The sequence below is a fragment of the Psittacula echo genome, assembly GCF_963264785.1.
Source record: "Psittacula echo genome assembly, chromosome: 1".
In the NCBI taxonomy this organism is placed as follows: domain Eukaryota; kingdom Metazoa; phylum Chordata; class Aves; order Psittaciformes; family Psittacidae; genus Psittacula; species Psittacula echo.
This window is the reverse complement of record NC_137735.1, coordinates 137,660,791-137,688,479: the sequence shown is the minus strand read 5'-3', so window position 1 is coordinate 137,688,479 and position 27,689 is coordinate 137,660,791. Positions and strand designations below refer to the sequence as shown.

Here is a 27,689-nt window from a genome sequence, read left to right as displayed (position 1 = left end):
CATTAAGTACTTGGGGACTAAGGTTTTCCTTAATTTAATTTATGTCATGATCGGCATACCTCTTGATGAAAGATACATAACCTAACCAAAATAATTTTCTGTGTATACTTTGTTTTAGGGATGATCATTAATAGTAGTGCATAATTTGCTATAATGGGACTAATACAGAACTAATGAACTTGTATTCAAAGGTTACTTAATCCTGTTTAAAGTTTTATAGTAGTTCAGTGTTGTTTTCTGGTTTTGTGACTGTTTCACCTGTTGCCCATTTCCGTTATCAAACAGGCTGCAGCAACTCAAGGAATTGCTTGGAAAACATCATCAAGACTTGTCAGCAGGTATGCTCACACTAATGTTCGAGAATCCAAAGCCTTGGCCAGCTAGAATTCCTGCCTTCTCATTAGGTGTGGTACAAATACAGAACAAAAGGCTTGCCATCCAAAGATTTTGGTCTTTTCAATTCTCCTGGGCAGACCACAAAGCAGTTTTTCATCCTGTACGCACTGATAAACAGTGTAATGCACCTTCTGTCTGACTAGTCCCAAAACTGAGTACATCTTTTGTAATAGTCTTCTGATTTTTGTCATCAATACATCACATGGAAAAGTGCATGCTGAATCAAGGTCCAGAATATTTCCAGGATAATGTGAGCTAAAAGTCAAGAGTTTTCTAGAAATCTGTATCATTCACACAAACAATCAGATTTTTCTTGAAGTGCAAAGATTGGTTTCATTGCAGAAAATGCTTATATAGTACCGGTGGATAAATACTGCTGTGAGTTCACAGGTAGGACAATACCAGCAGCCCATCTTCATGAAGCAAGTCTGCGCATAGCCTAGTGAAATGGTTTTGAAAAGGTGGAAAGAAACAGGCCATGGTTAGTGCTGAGTACACACCACTTGGAAAATTAAATGCTTGTGTATGTGCCAACTAAAAACTACCAAGTTCAGTGTGGCCTCAGGGAAAGTACAGAGAAAGTAACTATTCTGAGGCAGGTGCTCTCTGACTTGTGTCTGCTTTGGACAGTTCAGCCAGGCAGCTGCAGGTCTGAAGGTTACTAGCTCTCACCTTCAAAATGTGGCTATAAAGGTGGAGGACAGAAACCTCTCAGAACACTCTTTGGCCTTGGATTGGAAGGTTTTTGCGTGGTTTCTTATTTAATGACAATAATATGAACACATAATGAATCCTGTTAATAGAAATCAGAATTAAAGTCTCTTTGGCCTTCCATTCTCAAATGCTTCTGTTCAGAATCATGGTGTCTTTCTAGCTTTTTTAGCCCTTCATTCTTTTCTGCACTGTGACTTAAAGAGGAGTGGAAAGTGCTTCTCTGCATGTTAGTGATAAAAGAGTAATATTTGTGTCTCTTGCAATATTCGTACCAACCAAAAGAGGAGGGGGTGAATCAGGGATACGAAGTATCCCAATCAAGTGACCAAGCCCTGATGAAGTTTGAAAGGCTTTTGCTTAGGGTCTCAGTTTTTCCTCTTACCAATCTGCTTTCCAAGATTACATTTCCTATGGGACTTCATGCTATGGTAGAAACTACAATGCAGAGTGATGCTGAGAACCTCTACTCAGTCACAACTTCCTCTTACCGTCTCCAGCAACCTCTACATCCCACATATACAGCAACCTTGCTGCAGCATTTTGCTGGAGCATCACCAAGAGAAGGATCACAACATTTCTGCTGCTGGATCAGAGAGGCTAAGCACAGGGTGCTACCCCATTTTAGATCAGGAATTAAGAATGGTGGTCTGACTAGTTTCATAGTAGCAGTATAGGAGGGACATATAGTAATCATGGAATGTTCTGAGGTATTGATGCATCACCTCAGGCTATAAAAGGGTATTTAGCTCAATCTCCCTTTTCTGAGTAAGTGGCTTGTGTTATTTTATTGACTGTTATTTTATCAGTAAGTGCTACTTTCTTTTCTGGCAGTAGCCTGTAAATACAAAATACCCTGGTATTGCTTTAATGGTATTGTTGCATGTTGTTGCGTGGTAGTTATGTTCAGTACACTGCTTTGCTGCAGCTTCCTGTAAAATGTTCAGATTGTGCAAGAAAGTGTCTGTTGTGTTAAAAAGAGGAATGAAGTGGAGAAGTTGACCATAATTTTGGACTCAGAAGCCTCAAGCCTTACCAGGTCTTTTAGGCACCTGACTCACGCTTATCTATGTGTAAGCTTGGGTAAGGCAAAAGTAGTCCTAAAATGACAGTGGAGATGCTTGTGCACATATAACCTGCTATATCTCAAGACTTCTTCCACTAAGTGCTGACATTCACGTACCCAGAGTGGTTATTTATTTGTGACTGTTTCACCTGTTGCCCATTTCCGTTATCAAACAGGCTGCAGCAGGGAGATAAAAACTGTTGAGGGCTCTGTTCATCTATCATAGCCTCACAGCATGACTCAGTGCTACAAACAGAGATGAAGCCAGCAGTATTATATAAGTAATAGACACATTCAGTTCTAAAGTGCATACCTCTTCCTGAACATCAAGTTCATCATCAGGCCTGCTCGTTTCTGTGAATTCTATGGGCTGTTTAGACTCCTGCATGAGTGAAATCTTGACAGAAAGTAGTTAAGAAACATGATGAGTTATGTGTTGCCTGTATCATTGAAACTGATTTATTACTGTTACGTATCTTAAAACACAGAATGCAACTAGGAAATGCACAGAGAAGGGCAGGAGGCATGAACACTAGTGTGGAACAGCTTCCATACACACTCACACCACGCAGAATGGGACTCTTCAGCTTTGATCAGAGGTATATGAAATTATTAATAGTGTGGGAAAGGAAGCAGGGAATGATTATTCATTGCAGCTAACAATCGAGAAATCCAGCAGGCTTAAAACAAACAGGAAATATTTGTCATATAACACATTTAAAATTACAGAACCCATCTCTACAGGATAGTGTCAAGCTAAAATGTGTAAAGGGATTCCAGAAGCGGTGTGACAAACACAGTGATAAAACTCCATCTGTGGCAATTAAATATAATGGCTCAAATCTCCAGCTAAGGCAGTTCTTAAGCTGCCAGTTTTCAGTAACTGTAAGATGTGTCTTAGGGTGAAGTGTTCTCCATATGTCCTGTTTCTCGTGTTCTTTCCACTAACAAGGTCCTGGGGTTGACAGACCCTTCTTCTGATCTAGCAAAATATTCACATACTACAGAAGCTGTCCAATTTACTAGACTCCCACTTGTTTTTTACTACAGCTTTATGGCTAATTTTTAATCATGCCATGCTATAATGGAAATTGCAAGAATGAATGACAGAAGGAAGGGAATACCTTTTCAAATATAGGATCCTGGTTTTCACTGTATGTCATTTGATTCCTTATGTAGAGCACAGCATCATGGACAGTCAAGAAGAATATATCTTTCCTGACAGTGTCATCAAAAAAGGCACTTCGTTCCAGTTGAGATATAAGGTTGTCTGAATAAAAGAAAGTCATAACAGATTAATACAATTTGAAGTAATTTAAGAATTAAATGTCAAAATGCATGGTTGCAACTATCAGAAATCAAAAATACAGCCAAATAAATCAATCATAGCTTTGTCTTGACTTTTACTGTCCATATTTCCTTTGAACCCCACCATTCTTTGTGTGCCACCACAGCCCATCATGTTTATCATTGTCATAATTCGCATTTTTATTAGAACAAATGCTCCCACAGACACATGTAGAGATCCCGTCTCATCCCTTCTCATCTTCATTTTATTCTCAGCATGAATGGTAGTAGAAATACTTGGATGTTTACCTTGATATGAAGCAAAGTACACCCTCACATCAATTCTCTCAAACTCACGAATTATCTAGAAAGAAAAAGGAAAAAGTTTGCAACAGGAACAAAGTCTGTAAGGAGAAAATACATACATGTATATATGTCTATATAAGTACCGTACAGGCACACAAACACACACTTCATTCGTTTCTGACTGTCTTCATTCCAAATTGTATGTTTTGTCTATTCAAGGTAAATAAGGAACTGCTATACTTTGCTTAAAGATCAGTAGTTAAGTTGCTGAAGTTTCCTATTTTTAACTATGTAAGTGGAACTATCAATTTTACACATGCATACATTACTGCCTATTAAGGTTCTCATTCCGTTCTCATAATATGAATAATCATGTAAGAACCATGTGGGCCTGAGCAAGTTTTATTCCCCCCTGTATGTGTGATATGATGCAGTCTTTCATTGGCACATGCAAATTTGTCTACACAGATTTTTCCCTTGTGCGACGCACCAGATGGAGCTGTTCTAGGATGAAAAAGATGCATATGGAAAGAGTCATGTCTGTGGACCCCATATCTTGTTTGTCTCAAAAGCTGGAACTGAATCGAAACTAGGCAGAAGGCTGAAGCAAGGCACACAGCATTCTTGTATTTCAGGTAGATAAAAGGTGGGACACTGGATTCTACTCCTGGCTCCTTGGTGGCAGGCCAGTCTCTTAGAACAGTGTTTTCAGGGGTGATTGCTTATTCCATCCCCTTTTGTTCATTAAGAGTCTTGGTAATCTAAGATCTGGTCTATAGATAGGTTAAGCAGTCCCAATTGCAAAACGAAGTTCATGAAAGCATCCAATCTGAATATGCAAAGTATCACAAAAGACTAAAGACTGAACAATCTAGTCCTACATACTTGCAACAGGACACCAAAAACTTAGCCTTGATCTCTTCATCTCATTTACCTTTCCCTAAACTAGGAACATTATCTCCTTACATAGTGTGATGTTTGAAGATGAATTAATGAATGTTGATGAAGCGCTCTCATATTAGCCACAGAAAACCCTATAAAGAAATGAATCATTCCTTCCTTCATAATTTAAATAATATTGAATGAATAAATAAATCTTGTGGCTAAAGACCAAAAAGTGATGGTAGGATGAAATTTTTACTACCTCTGTGTTGAGTGAGCATCATCCTGTGCCCAGCTTAAAGCAGGAGGCATGTGGAAAGAAGATACATCACTAAAATATTTCATAACATATGCATACAAGGGGACCACATTTTGCAGTTCTAATTTTAGATTACTTGACTATGCAACCTTCATATTGTTCTTTTAATGCGTTTTATTTTTTTTCCCATGTAAAATAGGCACACACCAATATTCTGCATCTTGCTGTATGAGTTTTGAAGGTATTTTTCAACAACAGACTTCTAAAACCCCAGAAATTAACTTCAGCTCTTGATTTACATACTAATGACTAGTTTCATTTTCATGGAACCCCGGAAAAAAAATAGCACTTACCGTTTTTATTGATCTCACAGCCACAATATCCAAGAAGGTTACTGCTCCAAAATCAAGAATGAGACTGTGGATGGGCACCTTGGGGATGTTTACTTTGACTGGGAGTTCTGAATTCCAGTCCACCTGGATCTCTACTTCTTTGGTGGGAACTTGAAGATCTTGATTGTCTTCAGGTTCCTCATCAGTCTCAAAAGCTTCATTATTAACACCAGGCTCACTGATGATGCCATTCTAATGCACAGACAATATATGGAATATAGTATTTAACCATGGAAAAAGTTTTGGAGTTACAGGAAATACTTCCCTGTGACACTTTCCGTTTCAGGAATGAACAAGATGGATATTTATGACCAGTACCCCCTGCTTCCGACCCCTGGTAATGTGGTTAGCATAACTATCACCACTTTATAAGGCAAGCAGCCATTCCCTGTGACTAAGCAGGTCACGTATTCATCCTTCCCCTCATTCTCAGACCATGAAGGTCCTGTGAACCAAGTAAACCAAACAGATTTCTTCTTTTCCTTCCTACCAGTCTCAAGATTGCTGGCCACCAATGCTGAAAGGACTCCCTTTCCAGCCTTGAAGGTCACAGGCACCCAGCAGACCAGGTGTTGATGACCCCATCAAAGAACAGGGAAGGGTAACAGTGCACAGAGGACTCTATAAAATCAAGCAGTTTCAAGTCCCAGGTGGAGAGTTCAGATAGGACTTGCTGCTGCAGAGTGAAACCTGTGATACTGCAGTGGCTGCTGCTTTTAAGGAGGATATGGAAGGCTATGTCTACCAGCCAACTGATACAGCTTACCTGTGCATCAAAAGCTGGATAACAGGAGCATGTACCCATGAAAAAGACAGCATTTTTACTGCACAAAGACAATCTGAGGTGGTGAGGGGTAGAGGTAAGATCAAGGAATCTCTTGCTTCCACTCCTGTTAATGCTATGACTGTCAGAGCTGCCTGGATCTGTGGGGTCTTTGGCAATAGGTGTCCTGCTCTGCTAAGTCTTCTGCAATCCTAGACTTCCTACCATAGTAGTAAGTCACACTTTTCCGTCTTTATTTTAGAGATGAGTACAGAGGAACTCATAATTAAGGCTCAAATAATAAGCTCTAACAGTAATCCTTTGAGAAATAATCTAAACTAGAAAAACCAGCTTACCTTAGTAGCCTTTAATTTCCCCTTCTTGATTAGCTTTTGTATCTTCCTCAGTGCTTTGAGTCTCTTATTATATACCTTGACTGCATCAAATCCCACCTACAGAAAAAGGATCAGAATTATTTAACTTTACCTAGATAAAATTCTGAGGAAATCCCGAAGACATTTAAGAAGCATCCAAATCCATCACATTATCACTTACTGTGGATTTGAGGCTGCTTTTCAGTCCATCAATGTTAGCATAAAAGATTGGACTTGAGAACTTGAGAATCTTCACACCTTCTGGTTCTATAACCTGATGCCGAAGAATATAAGGTTAAGCAGCAACAACCATATTTTGGCTAATAAGAAGCAGTTCAACTGTTTCAAAAATTCAGCTCCATATCTAGTTCACAAAATAACAGCGTATCTTTGCTGATAATTGAGGTGATGTAGTTTTCTGAAGCTTACAGCCCCAGCATGCAATATGGACCAATCATCTGGATCCAGAATTCAGTCCTGAAACTTGTTCTCTTTGAGCACTCCACTTCCAAATTCAAGTTGTCCACAATACGCACAACTTTGTCTTGCAGTGGCTTGTAGACTGAATGGAAACAACTCAGCAATGACTTACATTTTTGTAGTCCTTGACCTTCTTGTAGATGTCTGTGCCAGGAATGTTTCCAAAGCCACCCCATGAAGGACTAACAGAAACAAAAAGAAAAGACAGTGAAGGTAAACATCATGCTTAGGCATTCACAGGATTGAATGGATTGCTGCATACAAACTGTCATAGCCTCTTATAGTCTGCTGCCTTCTGTCAAACTAAGTCTCATTGCAAAAGTGTTGTATCTGCTTTGTGCCACTGTGTCTTTTTCTGATTTGTAGTGAATGGTCCTTTTCAAAGACAAGGTACCATGGTCTCAGCCTCCTTGCTGCACCATTTTTATGTAGAGCTGAATGAAGAACTTGTTCCATTTGTTTCCCAAACCAGAAAAATGTTTTAAAAGCAGATTAGTTTGGTTTGAATGAAAAAAACTTTTTTTTACTCTGAAAAAACTGATCCCCTTTTTTTTGATTCAAATCAACTGAAACAATACATTTACATGCTTTTCAGATTACTTACTTTTTGTCCAGCCCTTTTAATTTTTACTTCCATCGATAACAAATCAAAATATTTTGCAGTCTCCATACATATTTTTAACAGCTGAAGCAAAGTGTTTTGAAGTTTGTAAAGCTTCACCTTCCTTTTAATGTTAATTTCACATATCTCTGTTGAATTTGCGAATTTTTTGGGTTTTGAGGCTCTTCAAATTCCATTTTTTGTAATCTACTATCATGTGGCAACTCTTGCAAGGCTTTATTTTTATGCATTTGCTGACAGTGCAACTGTCCTTTGGTATTGCTAGTAACCATACTCTCTGGACTGAAGGAGTTATATTGTATTTTCAGCGAAAAGATCAATGAAAAGTAATATGATGGCCAAATAAAATTCTGCAAAGCCATCTTTTCTCACCATTCCACTACCATATGTTCTTTGAGCAGCAACACATCAGCCACAAGAAGAAATTTCCTCATATTCTCATGCTTTCTCCTCCTTTCATAGGCATGCACTCAGTATTGTATAAGCAGTAAGTGAAAAGTTTATTGGTCTATGCAACATACTGTTCTAGTATTACACACTAAGAGTTACTATCATGATCAATTCATTACAGAAACCCTTCATACATCTTTTTGTATTTGATCTGGAATATTCTTATCCTTTCTAGAACTCAATTATGGGGGTGCATAAATAACATGTGGCTAAGTACCACCAAAGTACCCACCATGATGTAGAATAAATACTGATAAAATAATGTAGCTTCTCTTTTATCAGTGTAATTAAGTGACAGCACACAGACAATGTTTTATTCTAAAGAACAGATTTTATCCATTTCACAATTTCTGTAAGCCCAAGCAGATTTTGTGCCACAAATCATCCTGCTTTTCAGCATATTGTCTTTCTTTTTCATGGTATAAAAACAACAATTATTTCTGATCCTATGTTACTTACAACTGAACTCTCAGCACAACTGTCAGCAATCCAAACAAAAGGCCAGCAAGTAATCCCAGATCAAGTCCCAGAATGATGGATGCTACACATGTAAAAACCCAGATCACCTGGAGAGGAAATAACAAAGGTAAAGTCTCTTAATTATGATATATAACTCCTGGCCACACTGAAGAATCACTAGACCAGACAATATGAGTAGCAGAAAAATGTAACTATGGAGATGATCATAGCACACTGGCAACTAGCTGACTTCCATATGAAAGAATTCCCGACAGTTCCCAAGGACCCAGTTACTCCAGTGAAATTAAAGGAGATGCAGGTAACCATTGTATTTTCTTCTTTTTAATGGTGGCAGTCTTTGTTAATCTTTCACTAGAAACGGGAAAAAATTTACTTTCCCAAGATGTAAGATACTGTAAGATGCCCCATCTGCAGACACATAGGGAAGAGAGCTCCTCAGTGGTATCTGAGAATCAGAACTGTTGCAAAAAAGGGGTATTTCATATTAACGGGTTGATGGCACTCTCTAAGGTCTCCACTGAATATTCAGGCAGAACAGCTGAAGTGGGCTTCTCAGTTCCTTCCTACGTCACTGCCCAGGCAGAACACCCAGTGGACCCAATCTTTCAGAAAGCTGAGTGCCTGCACTTCTCACTGCAGTCAGTGGGATCTTTTACCTATGAAGAAAACTACTAAATGATTTACTAAATACTAAAAACTACTAAATAATTTAGTCAACTAAAACTGTTCAGATTAAGTCTAATACCTAAGACAGGTACTGCTCAATGACTTTAAAACTAAGCATAGTAGACTGCATGAAGAAATTACTTTCCATGCAATCTTTTCCTGCCCTAACAGCCACACTCAAAGTCTATTCCACAGAAAACACAGTTGGATATGAGCAAGTATAATGGTTTGTAAGAAAAGCCTGTTTATAGAATAGTTAGGGTTGGAAAGGACCTTAAGATCATCTAGTTCCACCCCCCGTGCCATGGGCAGGGACACCTCACACTAAACCATGTCACCCGGGGCCTCATCCAGCCTGGCCTTGAACACTGCCAAGGATGGAGGGTATATCCCTTAGCATGCCAAATGAATCCACATTCTAGCTTGGATTGGTCTTGCTACAAGAAAGCATATTTTCTGAGGACTACCTGAGATTATCCAGGCAAATGAGATGCTAATGTGGTAACAACATAAATATATGTGCATGAATTAAGAAAAGGTCAGCTTTTCTGACCCATTTAAACTGTGCAAAAGGTAAAAGCAGAATGGTAAAGGTGGCAACAGACCATCTTTATTGTGATTTCCAAGCCATATCAACACAAGAGTGCTGTCAACTATGGTAACTGCTATGAAGTAGTCATCACTGCACAATAATACCCTGATTGGAACCTTTACTGTGAGGTATATGGAACAAAAAACATAAGCAGAATACTATATAAAACTCTATAAGCTGGGGAATTTTTAATTGATGTGAACTCTACAAGAATTCTGTGTATGTGATAGTAAAGAGAATTTTGGATGGTATTAAAAGGCAAAAAGAAAACCAGACAACATTCAGGAAAAAAGAAAAAAATAGGTTACTTACAGCATCCACTTTATTCTGTCTCCACAGACGAGGAACGTCAAACACCTGCATGAACATTCCTTTCAAGTTAGCTATGACTACAGCTGCCAACACAGACTGTGAGGAAAAAATGATGAAAAAGTGTTATTCAGAAGCAGAGATGCATATTAAGATAGCACTCAATACTGTAAACCAGAACCTTGTCTGGTATCAGTCACCATATTTTAAACAGGGCTATTAATCCTGACCATCAAAGTTGAGCATTTGGGTGCCTGATCGGTGCTGGTGATCGTACTGCAGAGGACAATTACGGTACCTTTTGTAAGGGCTCTAGCAATTTCCCCAGGGCAACAATGGCAATCAGAACAATCCCAGCTGAGATTATACCAGCAACCTGCGAGGAACAGAGTGTTTATAGGAAATGAACTTAAGACTCTATCTTCTGCTTCTAGGATTACACAGGAAAATGCACAAGTAGTTTCACGTTACGTTTCTTTAGGAACAAGGAGACCTGCCAAATTACCATTGTGTTTAGGTACACGTGGGCCATCATTATACACTTCAGCTAACACAGAATTCAATTAAGCAGGTAGAATAAACAACTGCACGCAAGGTAGTAGCTCTTGGAATGGTTGCACTGCAGAGACAAATGAAAGGAGCAGAGTCTGTGTCAGCCAGAAAAGGGCCTGCTGGATAACGTTGCTCTCCTCTGTTAAAGACTGCAAAGCTATAGTACTGTAAACCAGCATAATTTACTCAACATGAGAAAGACAGAACATGGGCAGATGATGAATGGCAAATAGCAGGGCTGCTCAGGATAGCACATGGGAGCTTAAATATCTCATAGGCAGCTGTGAGAGGACTTCCTCCCTTATCGTGAATTCCTACTGTGACAAATTCAGTCCCTTAATTGGGAATGAAATTCTGGGGAATTAAGCTTGAAGCATTTCTGACCCCTAATGTAATTCATGCCATGTAAAACTTGATTGCCCTCTTCTGGCAGGGTTACAAAAATTACTCGCTACCAGAGTACAAGTAGCTAGCTAAGATACCTGTGTCTTTCCATGTGCCAGCAATGCAATGAGTTTAGGACTACTTTCTACCCAATGTGAAAGCTGTGCCTTATACAAGATCAAATTTACCTGTGCACAGTACCAGTAAGAACAGGTCATTACCTGAGTCTTTCCACCTGTACTTTCCTGGACTGCAGTCCGTGAAAGAGCAGTAGTTGCAACAAAACAAGAAAAGGCACCTGAAAAAATGTTGCTGATCCCAAAGGCAATAAATTCCTGAAAGATAATTGGATGATGCTGTAAATACAGATGCCTGAAGACAATTCCGCAAGGGAGAATGACAGTATTTTTCAGTTTATAAAGTGGGTAGCACAATAATATTGAGAAGAGTATTAGAGAATTAGAGAGAACTAGTAGTAGCTGTTAAATGTTTACACAAATTTCTCTTGTGCCAGTGTAACCACTTGTGTTTGGGAACCCATACAATGAAGTTGATAGACTCTCCCTGGCATGCACATACTCATCTCAGTATAAAGATTTTTAAAGTTTACTTCCATCAATGTCCTCAAGCCTAACATTTCTAACAATTACACTGGTATAACTGCATCAAGAAATGGGACTTGTATAAATTTAACTCCCAAGTATCGTCAGCTAAACAAATAATTTTAATCAGTGCAAAAGTCTGAGTTTAGACAAGCCTTTCATTAATGCAAAGCATTGTATTATTAGTAGAACTAATCAGGAACTTTGCAATAAAACAGTTTCACTGAAAACATCTAGGTTATTGAGCCAGAAGTTTTTCACTCTGAACATCCCAATGAACTCACGCTGAGTCCCGGGCAGCGTTCTCATAGATTTGCCCCAGGGTCACAGACGCTGGCATCTACTGATGCTGGTTGTTCTGCACAAGTGACAAGGACCCTGGGGCCTTTATGTCCTGGGATCTGAGCCATTCCTTTGCTGGGAAATGAGGCATTTGGGAGCTGCCTGCAACCCCATATAATTGACAGAAACATTGTTTTCACCAAGCCAACAGAGTCACAAGAACTTTTCACTCACTGCAAATTTTTAAACGTACAATTTAAGATTTGGTTTTTGCTTGCTTTCTTCTTTTCTCCAAAATGAAATTTCGTGTAAGCTTTTCATTAAGCTCCAGCTACAAGAGCAGGATTTTGAAGTTATATTCTTTAACAGAAGGACCTATTCCTGTGTAAACAGCTGTGCTTTGCAAGAAAATGTTGTAAGTATTGTGCTTAGTGTTCTTAGATCTTAGTGGTCTATGCATATATGAAGACAAAATAAACACTGGCAGACAATAGTATTGACCTGTCCTTCAAAATTATTTCACTACCTGCTGCTATAATTTTAACTTCTCCTATTCAAGTAAACTATTTGTCCCTCATTTGTGTCTGCATTTAACTTTTGTTACGTGTAAAATTACTAGTATAGTATTGAAAGGAAGGCACTTTGCTTTTATAGATAGTAATTCTACTACTACAATATTTGATCAATATCTTCGAAGCACATCAGTGCTGGCAGAACAGTATATTCCTCAAAAGAACAGCATAAACAGCAGTTCCAGCAATATGTGTTACTCTTTCAGATTTATTAAACTGAAAGTCAATGGATTTTAGGCAACTTTAAATCAAAGTGTTACCAGATATGAACTTCGTGTATTGTAAAATGACCATCATGTTCAGAAGTATATTTTGTTACATGCTGCAATGTTTCCAAAATCAATCTTTATGTAATCCATTAGTACTAAAATAAAGGACACATTGAACAAAGTACTCAGCTTATCTATTTATTGTAGTGAGTGCATTTTCTCATCTGTTCAAGTGATAAAATTAAGAATTCTCATAAATGCAGGATAAGGAAGCTTTCTGGCATTTCACTCCCACACCCATGGGCAAGTCACATAACCCCTGGTGAAGACACTGAACAACTGCAGGAATCCTGTAAGAGCTTGTGAAGGCACAGCTCATGACATTCTAGCCTTTAGAAACCAATGATTAAAGCAATTCAGCCATTTGGTGCAGACATTGAAGGACGTTGATATGCTGGTAAGCATTTAGTTCTGTGAAGCTGCAGGACTTAGCTATACAGGTAAAGTACATTTATATTGAGGTAACTGGTGTCATGCTGAGAAGCACAACAATTTATTCTGTTGGGATAAAATCATGCCCTAACTGAAAAGTTCAACTGATGCTAAGCCTTCACAGAGCCTAAATAAAGCTGTCCAGAGGAACTTCGTAACTTAACATTGCCCCTCATCCCCAGAAGCACACCTCAAAATATGCCTTACAAGTGGAAATGGAAAGCAGGTTGCTAAAGCTGGCCATGTCAACTTGACATCACCAGAAAATCTCCTATGCAGTGCTTACCTTTAGTTACCTTTTCAGAGCTACTTGAGTCACTAAAGCAATACAAAAGGAATTAATTTCATTAAAAGCCCATACTTAAGATAGAGCACATCTGGCTCATCTCTATGTGGTAAATTTGTCAGGTAATATATGGCCATTTCAGCTTTCTTTTCCCCAATAGTTGAAAGAATTTCTCCTGTCAGACTTCAGCTTTAGTCTGGAAAATGTGTGTGGACGATGTTTCTTTCATTTGGCTACATGAAGCAGAACTTACATTCACTATGTCTATAAACTCTTTTGGTTATACATACCTGGTTTCCATCAATAGCATAGTCATACTTGGTTGCATATACTTTCCCCACAGATACAGCAATAGCATAAGCAACAATAGCAATGGAAAAGGAGGCTGCTATCATCTGGGAAAACAGGCTGACATCTGGAGGTTCAGGAGGCAAAAATCTAGCATTTAGAAAATATATTAGTATTATCATCTTTGATCAAATTCTGTTCTTACTAAAATTGTCAAGGAGTTTGACGCAGAGGCATACAGGTTGCTTATAATATGAAGTGTAATGTTTCAAGTTAATAAAAAGGTGGAAACAGCCCATTGACATACAGAACATGCTTATCTAGCTCTCCCAAATCCTGATGCTATTAATCTGCAACAAAGCTCTCATTGTTCTCAGCATGACTGAGATTTGGCCTTATGATAGCAAAGTGAAAAAGTACATTTTTTGAAGCATTGAATAAAGGATGTATTGAATAGTATGATGAATTACATAAATATGTTAATGACACTTCATACTATTGTTAACATACTTCTTCAGAAGATCTCAAAAACATTTTATCCCCTACTGTGTTCCCTCAAATTTTAATTAATCAAGCCCTGAATACCAAATGGAATGTGAAGGTTACTACTGTGAAGTGCTCTGAATCTTTCAAGTGAAAGTCTCTACCAGTGCAATCCTCAACATCCTTGCTCTTATGACTACGGAAGTAACAAGATTGATTGGGATAATATTTGCAGCATGAATATGAACCACAGTGGGAGGGATAACTTGAGTCTACAGAAACTAAATCTATGCAGAATTCCATTAGTAAAAATCCAGGTTTGTTTTTTTTTTTTTACATTTTCCCATAGTCATACATTCACTTTATGAAGCAACTAATTCTCAGATGAACTCCATGAAGCTGGTAGACATTCCTAAGCCCCTTTTACAGATGAAGGAAAGCTAGGCAACATATTTGGGTGGCATACTCAACAGAGCCAGAAGTAAAACTCAGGAAATCTCCAGCTCTGAGTTCTAAACAATTTCTCTTTTACATCTTTTCTCTTACCACTGTCATTTTTAGTCAATTAAAATAATATCTATTTCCCAGAAAACAAAGGCACTCACCCTCTTGGAATGCTCTTAACAATGCCTGCATTGTATTTTTTCTCGAAGTCAGCAGCATATGAAATGCCAGTGGCTACTATTGTCTGTAACAAAATAAAACAATAGTTTTGAAACTTAAAAAGAGTTCTTGTCTTCCTGTAGCTAGCTGCATCTATTTTATCTGTTACCAGGTTTTGTTACGCTCTTTTGCTTACCACAATAACTTCTATTGGTATAGGTATAGGTATCTTGTGTTTGAACCGATCGTTTATTTCTTTAACTACCATGCAGATAACAATGGTGAGGAGTCCAGCAACAAGATCTGCAATGTTGGTGGTCCCAATTTTTTCAAATGTTTCAATGAGAGTCTGAAACATAAAAATGACGATATAAAACTTGCCCATGTCCCCTTCAAGGATGTGAAAATACTCATTAAAAGATCCAAGATGCATGGGGGTTTGGAGGAGGCTGAGTTACTTGTTCATTCAGGAGAGTAACTGTCTCCTGAAGGATAGGCTGACGTATCCTATCTTGACATACTGTCAAGGTGCTAGAGAATCAGTGAATGGATTTAATGGTGAATTTAACTGAAAAAGCTTAAGTGCAAGAAATATCCACACAGGGGCTTCTGCTTCCTGATTTTTAGGAAACCAATACTAAGTAAGAAGAGTTAAGTCCCACCTGTGTTTTATTACCTCTACCCTTTCTTGGAGCAAGGAAGGAAAGATCTATAGCTTCTTCACTTTGTCCAAGGGAGCAAGGGAGATCTTCATTTCTCTATTCAAAAGACAGCTAGCAGACACATGGGCAAAACTGTAGTTCACTGTGTACCTAGTACATACAGTCTGTGGATTACATGTTTCCTATTTCCACTGCTGGCATACAGAGAATGAGTACGAATATGTGGGTCCTGCCAGGCTGTGGAGAATCCTACACTTGAGAAAAGCAGTCACTAATCCTCACCTTAGCGTATATTAACCCTCTAAGCAGAGTTCAGTCCTATGCTGGAGGACTCTCACAACTGGGCTGCTATAGGCAGCTCCCTTCTGTATCCTTGCTATGCCCTTGCTTGGTCCTATTGTTTATTGCAAGTAAGTGTACAGAGAAAACATGAAGTGATCATTACGGAAAAACTACAAATACTCCTCTGTCATTCTCCTAAGCATCAGTGTAATTCTCACTTGCCCCATCTCCAAGAAAATTTAATCATTCCATGCGTAGTGAAACAGCTTTAACAGAATTATCTGGTAGAAAATGGGTTAGAAATAGATTTCTTGCATCCTGGTTAGCTCCCCAAATAGCGAACTGCCAGTTTAAAAGCAAGGGGAGGATTGCAGCAGCAGTACCACTACTACCATTCTTTGGTGTTGAAATAAAACATCTAAGTAAGTGCTTAATCAGCTATGTTTTCTAAGCTAAAGAAGAAGCCTCCCCGAAACACTGAATCAGATGCCTGTCATTGTGTGACTGAAGCTACTTCTTGCCTGTTGTACTGCTTACCATGAATCCCATTCTCACTGACCATCATTTGCGCTCCCTCCATTCACAGGGGAACAGTAATTTCCTCACTTGGGGTTGTGGATTCTGCTAGTGTTGGATGCTTAGTGTTGCAGTTTGTTAAACACCACTTCTGAAGCAAGTCCAAAACTGGCTGAAGCTGGTGCAGCAAGTCACTGGTTGAGCACACCAGAAATCACAATTTCTTTGCTCTACACACTTCTGCAAACACATTGATGGCTTACCTGTAAGAACTCAGAAGCTTTGAGCTTTAACCTAAAAAGTCAGCATTCCACTCAGGCTTGCAGGAGCTGGAAGAACCATGTAATTCCTTTTCAAAAATACTTTCTACTAAATGTATCACCCTTCAATAAATATAAAAAATAGAGATAGAAAAACCTGCTGGATTAACAAGTCCATCACCCTGACAGGTCTGCTGTAAAGTCTGTTAGTACTTTGTCTCATCTGACTTTCCTTGTTTTGAAGGAAAAAGTTTTCATTAATTCTGAAAAGGTCGATAACATAATACTTCCCCCCACCCAAATAATCCACCAATTTTTTTTCTAAACTTTGCTTTGCTGTTTGCAGTTCTATTCATTCTATCATTGTTAACCTAGATGTCTACTGCATTTTTTGCTGGTCTGGTTGCCTGAACGGGCACGTAAAATCTGTAAATACATTTTTTCATCTAGAACAACCTCTTTCAGAAATCTGTAATTCTGATATGAAGCGCTATCGAAGATCTAAAATACCATGAACCTGGATAGTTTCATGCTGAAGTCAGTGACAAAACTCTCAGTAATTTTTCTGTGGAAGGAAACTATTCCGTAACACGAGACCTCCAGGCATTCAGTAGTTCTGTAATCCGGCCAAGACGTTTCTCCATTTGATCGTTTTCTCTAAGATCAACAAATGGAGTTTTGACAGCATTTAGCCTCACCTTAACTAACCAGTAGGTACCTGGCCGCAGGGTGGGAATCCACATCCTTCTTTAGGTATTCACGAATATGGCTACAGTGTGGAACAGAAAAGGATGCCCTTTACCAGAGTGACCTGCTGGTTTACGAGTAAAGAGGCTTGGGACTAGTCAGCTTTGCGAGATGACCTGACAGTGCTAAGAAATGATGGAATATCCTCCACAATAAGACAGAAAGGAGGGGTGGGACGGAAAGTAGTCTCCAGAAGTGACAACCTAGAGAATAAGAACTGTTTTGCTGGATAATTACATTTAAACTTTATGTGAAAACCTGCTCTGTCTAAAAAAAACTTCAAGATGACAATTGACTTCTGTCTGGGAAATACCAAAAGCAGCTACTTAGAGCTGCACAGCTATAAATGAACAGTAGCAGATCTTCATGACAGTGAGAACTAAGGGAATGCCCTGTACTTACCGCCGTATACATGGACCATTCCTGTATGAAATGGAAGCAGAAGATAATCACATAAAAAATCTGGCATAAAACCAAAACAGATTAATAGGACATACTTACATATATTATGGAAAGGACACCGTTATAGTTTTTTGTTGAAACATTTAGGACTATTTTCAATTGTGACACAAACACTTGAAAAGCAGCTGCAGTTGTGAATCCCCCAACGAGTGGATCTGCAAGGTACCTCACAATGAAACCAATCTGAAGGGCTCCAAATATTACCTGAAAAAATCATGAAGAATAACAGCTTGCAAAACAACAAAAAGGGACACTTTTATTTGGTGACTTCTTACGCTTTGTTCTTTTGGTTTTGTTGATACAGAGTCTTAGGACCATATTCCCCCATTGCCACCTAGTGTAGCTTAATATTGTGCATCCGCAGAAATAAAGGAGACCTGAAGAAACGTGTGAGCGGCTGCTCCAGGATAGGCACCATTAGCACTTAGCTTCATGTAGGTCTCTTGGTCTGCAATCTGCTGCCACATACTCTGCCCAGGACAAGAAGATAATCCCCCAAAAGATCTTCAGAGTTTGAGATTACTTTTCTTCATTTGTGTGTTTTACTGCAGGAAAATGTCTTACTGCCCTAGTACATATTTCCATGCTGTGTTTTCCCATTAAAATTAAAGCAGTATCAACCTTGTGTCTTCAAGCCAACTATTTTACCTGTAAAATTCCAACCAGAAATGTGAGTGTACTAGCAACCAGCACTCTCTGTGCATCTCGGGATTCAGTGTCTATCAGTGTCCCAGTAACATTAGTCCCTGTAGCATTACTGCTATCTATGAGAAAATTATCATCAGGGGCCATGCTCAATACAACAGATCCCACCATCAAACTGACTACAGGGAATGGACCTGTAATGACAAACAGAACACACTGAAGTTTAATATACAATAAAAAGAAGCATTTATCAGACTAGACAAATAAACTCTAAATCAGAAAATCCATATAATATTTTAAATGGGGCACATTGGTAGTATTAGGGAGCCAGGAGCCACAGGCACTGCAAACATGACAGGATATAATTTCTTCCTTAAATAACTTACATTATTCATACAGGTGCAATTTCATGCTTTGCTTAAGCCAACTTAGGTCTGTACCAAGGCTAAAAGGGGCAACATGTTCCAACCATCTCCCTTGTATCAGCACCACAACCAGTCAAAACAGATCAATGATCCAGCTACAAGCAACAGTTACTTAATTTTTCTTTCTTTTTTTGTCTTTGGGGTTTCTTTATCATGGTTAGTTTTCAGCTGGTCCAGATTGCCACACAGCCACATGGTCAGGAATCCAAACACCATGGTGGTGGCAGGAACATGCAGCAAGCGGTAGGACCACATCTTTTGGCAGTAATGTGGTATTACAATGGCTAAAGATGACTGAAACTATACTTAGGGCAAGATACAGAGAGAGTAAGTGATCACTGTGTCAGCAACACGCAATCTAAAAGTAATCATATTTGTTTTAGTTATTTACTAAAATCATACAGAAAATGTCATGAAATGTCTTAAAGAAGGAGAAATTAATTTTGCAGATACCTTAGGGGACACTTCATGAATAAGAGTATTGAAAAAAGCATAGATGAGCGTTTGATTATCTAGAAAGTAGTAACGTCAACATAAGTGGACGTGACAACTCAGACCTGGATAGAAAATGTGAGCTGGTATGTAGGGCAGGAAGAGGCTAAGAAAGTGGAGAAAGCATACAGAAATATTTGATGCAGCAGAGAAGAAAGCTGATGAAAACCATAATATAATGCCAAAGCTTTGGAGAGGAAAACAATCTGTTCTTAGTGGATATGAACAAGCAAAGACTCTATTTTTTTAAAATGAAGAAAAAGGAACTTCAGTGATCAAGCGGTAACATGAATTTTAAATGTGAGAACTGACAGGAAATAAACCCCATCTTTTACAGAAAGTATTCAGGAAGAATCAACAAGGTTTACCCATAGCCTTGATGTGAGGATGTAGAGTGAGGCTGGAGTGGACACACAGGTTCTGGGTCTCCGCGACAGGCAAGAAGATGACATTGTCCACAGTGATCAAAAAAGGATGCAGCAAGGAAGGCTTGTAGAGAAGACTAAAAGACCTGTTTTAGCCATCTTGAGCTTTAGCTGATAGACAAAATGTCTGTTCACACTGCCTACTGAGGCCTTGATCTTGTAATTTCTTGCAAAGAGTATGGCCAAAGACAAGATTTAAACTTCAGCATAAATGCAAGCAAAAAGCATGCAGGGGCACAACTGAAGTTAGCTATTACGCATGATTGCCTGGACAGAGAAGAAATAAGCCTTAAATCCTCCAAACACACCAATATTAATATTCAGCACAGCCAATTCAGTTCAGAAAGTAGTTTTCTTGTATGAAATATGAATGTTCACAGTAAGGATTAACATTTTGTAACAGATAATTCACTGTAACTTGAACACATGCAGTTACCAACTGAGATGTGCCTTGATGTTCCCAGGAAAAAGTATGTCAGGATGGGAAAAAAGGCAGAATAGAGACCGTATCCAACAGGAACTGCAACCAGCAAAGCATATGCCAAACCTGAAATGACAGATCATCAGAATGTCAGACTTAAAATCTCTCAACTAACTACTACCTTGTCTAGAATAGACTTTCAGAAAGGTTTACTCCTTTTGTCCAGATACAATTTAGAATATGTTTTGTCTGTAAATCAGTTGCAGGCACATATGTGATTATCAATATGTGACGGCAACTGATTACATATCCCACACTGGTAGTTGAATGAGTAATTACTGAAAGATGTTCCTGTATAGGTAGCTCAAAACAGGCTCAGGTATGAAGTTTAAGTGGGTGAACAGTGTAGCAAGAGCGAATGATCAGCCTCTAGAGAGAAAAGAGGGATATGTGACGTGTTCTAGTTATAGACAGAAATTTCAAGCACAGACTCTGAGTTATTGCACTACAAATAGGCTTCAGCATGTTCAGCCCTTCTGAAATCAGGCTGCTCTTTTTTTCTCAGTATCAGCTTATAAACTTAAATACCAAAAGTAAATCATACAAATACGACAGTTTTGATCCTTATCGTCTTCCTTTGTATACCTGTGCAAGCTGTCAAATCCAACGAACAACGAAAAAACAAGTTGCTTTCAGTATCATATCCTGGTTAGCTCCCACTGCAGAGTAGTGTTCTGTCTCAAAGATACTGCAAAAGCCATCAGAGTTCAAAACAATTTAAGTCCTGGTCATGCTACTGTGACTGTTGGAAGGACTACAAGCAACACACGATTGCTGGGAGTTAGTGACTTCAGGGACCTCAAAATGCCATAAGCCTCTTTTTTGGCCAAACACTTCAAAAATTTTCCCCATATTGCACCATTTGGAATTTCAGATTTTTTTATGTAATACAGCTAGATTCATATTTGTACTAATATGGTTTTTTAATTATTGTTAATACGTAGGTGGGAGACCAAACAGTGTATTTATTTCAGCAATCAGTTTTGTGAGTGGAATCTAATTGTGAGACAATCAGGCCCAGTGTAAAAAAAACTAATGAGGGGGCTACAGTAAGAGCATAACAGCTGTTACAAGCCATATGAAAAGCCAATGTAGTCCAGTCCATTTTAAAAATGCACGGGACTCCTGTAACTGAGGCACTACCTTCAGCAGAGATATTCCATGTCTGACACAGTCTCTCTACAGGTCTGAACAAATCACTTTCTTATTCCTCAGGTCACCCTCTGCCTGGAACAGAAGTCTGTAAAGCTTTTTTACTCTGCCAGTCTGTGCCTTCCTAGCATGCTCCAAGGAAACAGACAGTAGGGAATACTTGTGGCTAATTGGGAATGAGCAACCTTTCTTTGTTCCCCATATGAAGCTTTGCACCCTTGTGCAAACACTTGGTTTCCATTGAGGGAAACTGTGGGGTTGACAAGCCAGCTTAACCTCCCCCAGTCCTGAAAAATGATGAAAATAGTGTAAGAACACTACTGGGATGAAAAAAATTAATGTGCTGGATCACGTCAGGGTTATAGCTAGTCTTCTCTTTGACAGTGGATCTTAGCAGCTGCCCGAGACTAAATGGTTCTGCCCTTTAGATCTTCCTCAACTAACTTATTTTATTTCTGCCACTTTTCTGTTTGTTCATCCACCAAATTCTTTCCTAATAAATAGAATAAGGAAATAAAGAAAACTTATTATTGCAAGACATGTGCTGTAACTATCCATTAAGATACAATACTTTTTTAGTGTGAATACCACCTCCTTGAAGGCTGTTTCCTGCAGATACCTGAGGAACCTTATAGGCCACATTTTAAAGGAGAGTGGATATCAAGGTTGGGCCAAAGAGTAGATATCTGTGGGCAGCTGCAGGAGAGCTATAGGCTGAGATAACCAAGAAAGAGAAATAATGCCATATGACTCACGGGATTTATCACAAAGTAATTAAAATTTTAAATGTCAAAATGAATAGTCTTTGAGTAAAAGCCTTGGAAGAAAAGTTAAACACATCTTGAGACCAGATCAAAGGAAATTTAAATCTTCCAGCCAAGCGAAGAGAAAACAGGAATAAATTAAAACCATCAATTATTTATTGCAAAATAATACCTAATATCTAGTATTAAATAACAAGTTTCAGATTTGTAATTCCACCTGCATAACACCCCTGTATTCAGCCAGCTCCCTCACAGGGGGCCGACGTGCCGTGCTTTACCTTGCAAGGTGGCGACGAGGCCGGTGCTGATCCCCGAGATGATGTCGCTGATCAGCCACTCCTTCACCCGGTAGTTGGGCAGCCACTCCAGAATGGGCAGGAAGGACTTGGCAATCTGAAAGGCCCTTTTTCTCGAACATCTGCGAGGAAACAAGTGATGAACATACCCCACAGGGCTGCACTGGGAAGCCCCCGACAGTCCCAAGCTGACAGCGAGCTGGGGCGATGCACGTTTAAAGCGGCAATGACAGGCATGGTGGTGTCTCCCAGGCAGGGATGGTGCAGGTATCGGTGTCAGAAGCGCTGTCTGCTGGAGGAAGCTGCGTCCGCCTTGACTTGAGGGGAAGCGGAGATGGGTCTACCGGCGGACTGGCCCCTTCACCGCGCGCCCCGGCACCCCCCGGATCCCGCACCACGCCCCGTTCTCCGCGCCTGACGGACCCACCTGCAGGCGGCCTGCGCCCGCTCGCGGAGCGTCGGCGGCAGCGGCGGGCGCCGCTCGTTCTCGTCCTGGAATCCCGCCTCGCTGTAGATGGGCCGCGCCACCACGTAGTGGCTGAGCTCCGCCAGCGGCTCCGCCGCCCGCTCGCCCGCTGCCATGGCCCCGCCTGAGGCTGAGGGCAGCGAGCGGCGCCCGCGCCTGCACCCCCTGGCGGCTCGCCCGCGCCGTCGGTGTTCCCGGCCGCCTGCCGCCCCTCAGCCCGGGGCGCGGCCCGGCCCCGCGACGCAGCGCTGTCCGCGTCCTGAACCGGCGGCTCCGACGGCGCCGCCGCGGCCACCGACGGCTCTACCTGCTCCCGCGCCCGCTCTCCGGCGTGAGGTAGGGCGAGCCGGCCCCGCCGCAGCGGCATTTATGCGGCCGGCCGCGGCCGGGCGCTTTATTTACGGGGAAACAGAGAGACCCGGCTCCGGGCTGGCCCGGGCGACGCCTCCGTCCGCCCTCTCCTTCCAGTCCCGGCGGCTCCTCGCAAGCCCTGCCCCGGGCCGGCGCTCGCCGGACCGACCCTCCCTGTCCCGCGGGGGCCTCCGGGCCCTTCCCCCCGTCCCCTCCCGTCCCCTCGGGGCGGGGGCTGCACTTCAAAGCCGCCGCCCGGGGCAGCGCGGGATGAGGGTCGTTGTCAGGGGAATTGCCCCCCGGCGCTAAGAGCGGGGCACCCCGCACGCACACGGACCCCGCCGGCGGGTGGAGGAGCTCGTCCGCCTCCACCGTGCGCCCAACGGCGGCGGCCTGCGAAGGCAACCGGTGCTCTGACGAGCCTGGGGGGACGGGGTCGGCCCATCCGCCGCACGCACCGCTTGGCCCACACGGAAGACCCCCCAGTTTCCAAAGCCCTGCTGCTGCGTCCACTGATCCAAGCTTTGGGAATCGGCTCCATGCAGAGACACAAATGCCTGATAAACCGCACCTGCTCTGCGAACCTGGGCTCACCCCGCTGGCCCAGAGGCAAGGAGAGGCGCCCTGGACCCCGCGTGCTCTTGGCGTCACACCTGAAATGACAGGAGGTGGCTGGGATGCAGCTTCTAGTTTGCCCAAGGGGGGTCGGAGGGAATGAACTCTTTGGCAGCGCTGCTGTAGTTGAGGGTTAGGTATAGGGCTGGGGCTGGAAAAAGTCAATCCTGCATGCTGTGTGCTGCTGGCTACATTGCAGTTCTTCCATGGTACATGTGGAGGACAACCTAGCAAAGGTCTTGCAGGGGTGAAGCGAAGCATGTGTCCTCCTTACCCTGAAGACTTCTTGAAATCTAAATCAGTGCCAACGTTTCAGCTAACACCAAAAAGGTGCTGAGGGCACACGCTGAAGGTACTGCATTGCACAATGCTTCTTCAATGAGCTACTCAGGTGTGGATGTTCTCAATGGCCTTGGTTTCAAGGTGTCTTAATATAGTCCTGACTTCAGGCATGTTGGATCCAACATTGCTAAACTGTAAAGGAGCTTCTTGCTGAAACACAGTCTAGGTTTTCTAACTCTTGAGCAGGCTTCCCCTGCCAGTGTGCTGTAAAAATTGGCTGCGTAAACTGCTGAAATGCTTTGATCTGAGCAGTATCCGGCAGCAAACCAGCAAACCTGAACCAAGTCCTGAAGTTCTGTAGAAGCTCGTAAGCACAGCACTGGAGTGAGTAAAAGCTGAAAGCTAATGTCTAGTGGTAGGACTTTGTGTTTTAAGGGAAGTGGTCTTATGGTTACTAACTCCACAGTGGGGAGTGGGAAGGCTTTCAGATTTTTTTGATAGCAGGTAATGCCATGGGGAAATGGAACTAATGTTGGAAGACAGAAAAGTAGCGTAATTCAGTTAGATGTGTACTAAAGCACATACAGAAAACTGAGCTGGCATCTGAACTGAATGACTGGTTAAGTTAGAATCCTCTCCTGATAAAAAAGGAGTAGCATGAATTGTAGTTTCAAAAACTATCTTGGAAAAGCTGTTGTGATAACATCTTCTTAGGTTCTAAAATTAATGAAAAGACAAAGAAATCACTCCAGAAGGTATGATGACTTCTAGGTTAATCATTAAGTCAAAGAATAATAGCAAAAACATTTGCAGGAACCCAACAGAGATTTACAACAGAAAGGCAATTTTCAGGACTGGATGTGTATTAGATATTATTTGCTATGAAAAAATCCCACAAAACCTACAATTTTCTTATTATTCGTATAACTAGGATTTTAGAAGAGAACTGGATGATATCAAGAAGAAAGAAAAGTAATACTGAACATGGAATTAACACAGGAAGGCTATAGTCAGAAGAATCTGAATTGGCTGTAAATTGCGCTCCTTGCAAATTCATTTCCTGCAACATATGTCTGCCTGAATGGAACTGCAAGGTTCAGCATCTCAGGTGATGGGATGCCACAGGTTCAGCAGCAAAGAGTGTACAGGTGAGAACTGGGTAGGACCACAGCTATTGGAAAGGCAGAAATATGCCTGTTTGAAGACAAGAGGTTCCAAGACAAAAGCTCTATCTGTGTAAACACAATGCGCTTACCAGAATTTGAAAAGAAAATTACTTGGGCATGAGGAGGAAGAACACAAAACCAAACTCAGAACAGGTCCCTTATACAGAGACAGGTCTCTGTGAAATCAGAAACATTGAGTTTCTGAACTGTGATGTTGCTGACCCTACTCGTGATCTCAGGATGCTATCCCACATACATCCCCTTCCCCTGGAACACTAACTCTTCACCTAGAAGGCAGGCTCTTCCTTTCCTTTTTCAGCTTTGGCTTTTTGTTGCTGTTGATGGTCATTCTGGGTTTTTTTGTTAGCTTAAAATCTGCATCAGTCTTCTAGATCCTTTTGTTCACCTTATTATTTGCTACTATTTCCTAAATGAGTTCATGTTCATATTGTACCCAGGATGGATACACAGCCTGTTTCCAAGTCCCTGCTTACAGTATCCTTGTATGTTCTGTTCCCAAGTCCTTAACTCTAAATGCCTGAGTCATGTCTGGAGAAGAATCAAAGCCTAAGATTTTGTGTTTACTGGCCAAGAATAACAGTCCTTCTCTTCCTTCCTTTCACGTTGTCTCTTTTCTGTACCATGTTTGAAACTCAAAGGAGTGTTTTAGTACATTCCCAGCCAACTTAGTTTCTTCTCCAATCACAAGAATATGGATTTAAACCTCAGGCTAAGCAAGATGTAGAACATGGTCTCACCTTCCAGGTGAGCAGCTATTAAGCTACCTCACCAAACAAAACTATCACCAAAACTATGGCCTTTTCTGTCTGTGTTTTCAGAGAGAAGAGTAAACCCAATCACACTATGCAGAGTGATGTCAGGCAGCAGAATAAAGGAAAAGATTTAACCTATGACTTAAATAGCCATAGCTTAAGATTCAAGTCTTGCAGACACACTTTTATCACAGCTGCAATTGGCGTCCATTTTTCTGACAAATGAGTTTCGAGAGATGCTTCTCATTTTCATTTTCCTTAGCGGGTGGGTTTGGTATCTCCAGACTTCCAACAGACACGCTAGTTTCTAGATACATCGCTAGTATCTAACTCCCCCTAGTCATTAAACACAGCAGGTAGGCTCCCACTTGCTAAACCCAGGTGCACCTAAGTGTGTTTGGGAATCTGAATGTCCCAGACTTGATGTATTGATGTAGACTGAAACCACCTCGGAAGAGTTCAGAAGGGAATTCTCCAGCATACACAGTCCTGGGCTGTAGGAATGAAGCCTGTTCTCCCTCCACTCATCAACCCCAAAGCCGGAGGTGGAATAGTAACATCCTTGTAGGGCAGACTTGCACTTGCAGGTGGTAACAGGAATTTCCTATGGAGCACAATTTATTTCAGAATGAGAGGCACAAAGCTCAAGGGACTCTCTTTTTCCTCACAAACACACCTTGCAATGCCTGTCACTATTTGCATAATGCCTCAAAAATTAAACAAAAGTATTACGTTTTGTCATAGAAAATAAAATATTCCTGAACTGGGGATTCTCAGTTCTAGAACTATGTTTTTAGACATTAAGCAATTAACTTACACAGTGATGTTCAGCATAGAGCACTGCAGGACTGGAAAGACATAACTGAGAGCTGATTTTTCAGCTTCACTGGATCTGTAAAATGACTGGTACCTGGTTTCATCAGGGCCCAGATTACAGTTGCTGCTGAGGCAGGCACTGTCCAAAGCAAGGCAAAATGAGTGTTTCTGTCCCAAAGAGCTTAAAAAGTAAATTCAGTGTTTCAAGGAACACCTGAGAATTGAGGCAGTCATGTAATAGAACCACCAAATGGTTTGGGTTAGAAGGGACCTTAAGTATCATCTAGTTCCAACCTCCCTTCCATGGGCAGGGACAACTTCCACTAGAGCAGGCTGTGCAATGCCCCATCCTACCTGGCCTTGGACACTGCCAGGGATTTGGAAAAACAAATGTCATTTCGATGCTCAGTTCAAACCAGAGCTTTCACCCTTTAGAACAAGCTAGGAAAGCACATCCATGAAGCTATGCAGCTAGGGATACTGTGGCAGCAAATACAGGGAGTGCTAATGCAAGAGGACATTTAAAGATATGTTTGTTGCAAATATAGAAGGAGGGAAAAATATCCTTCCTAGCTAAGACTGCTTTCATCTAAGGAAACACCGAAGCATGTAGCTAGGTCTATTTATATTCAGGTCAGTTCTCATGCACCTACCATGACCTCACTGCTTTCTTGACTCAGCAGAAAAAGGAATTTACGAAAAAACATGAAAACACATCTCAATTTTTATTTTGAAGCTACTATCAATTAAATCTGTGCAAATGGTTTTACAATTAATACTCTTTCCTATGTTTCCCCACCAAAGTACTGAAAATGCACATTCC

The 27,689-nt window shown here is 40.9% G+C and overlaps 1 protein-coding gene across 1 annotated transcript; it reads right to left on the bottom strand.

Annotated features, from left to right (window-relative positions):
* Positions 1-811: 811 nt before the first annotated feature.
* SLC26A4 (solute carrier family 26 member 4) lies at positions 812-22,979 on the bottom strand (the record flags this gene model as incomplete). The annotated part of the gene is made up of 20 exons (XM_080616047.1): positions 812-835; positions 2,487-2,570; positions 3,298-3,443; positions 3,770-3,824; positions 5,261-5,491; positions 6,419-6,514; positions 6,618-6,710; positions 7,029-7,098; positions 8,448-8,554; positions 10,039-10,134; positions 10,334-10,411; positions 11,193-11,306; positions 13,705-13,852; positions 14,791-14,873; positions 14,985-15,137; positions 17,757-17,921; positions 18,366-18,556; positions 20,141-20,251; positions 22,380-22,519; positions 22,825-22,979. 20 exons carry the CDS (start codon positions 22,977-22,979, stop codon positions 812-814), a joined length of 2,340 nt encoding a protein of 779 aa, XP_080472173.1.
* Positions 22,980-27,689: the final 4,710 nt, after the last annotated feature.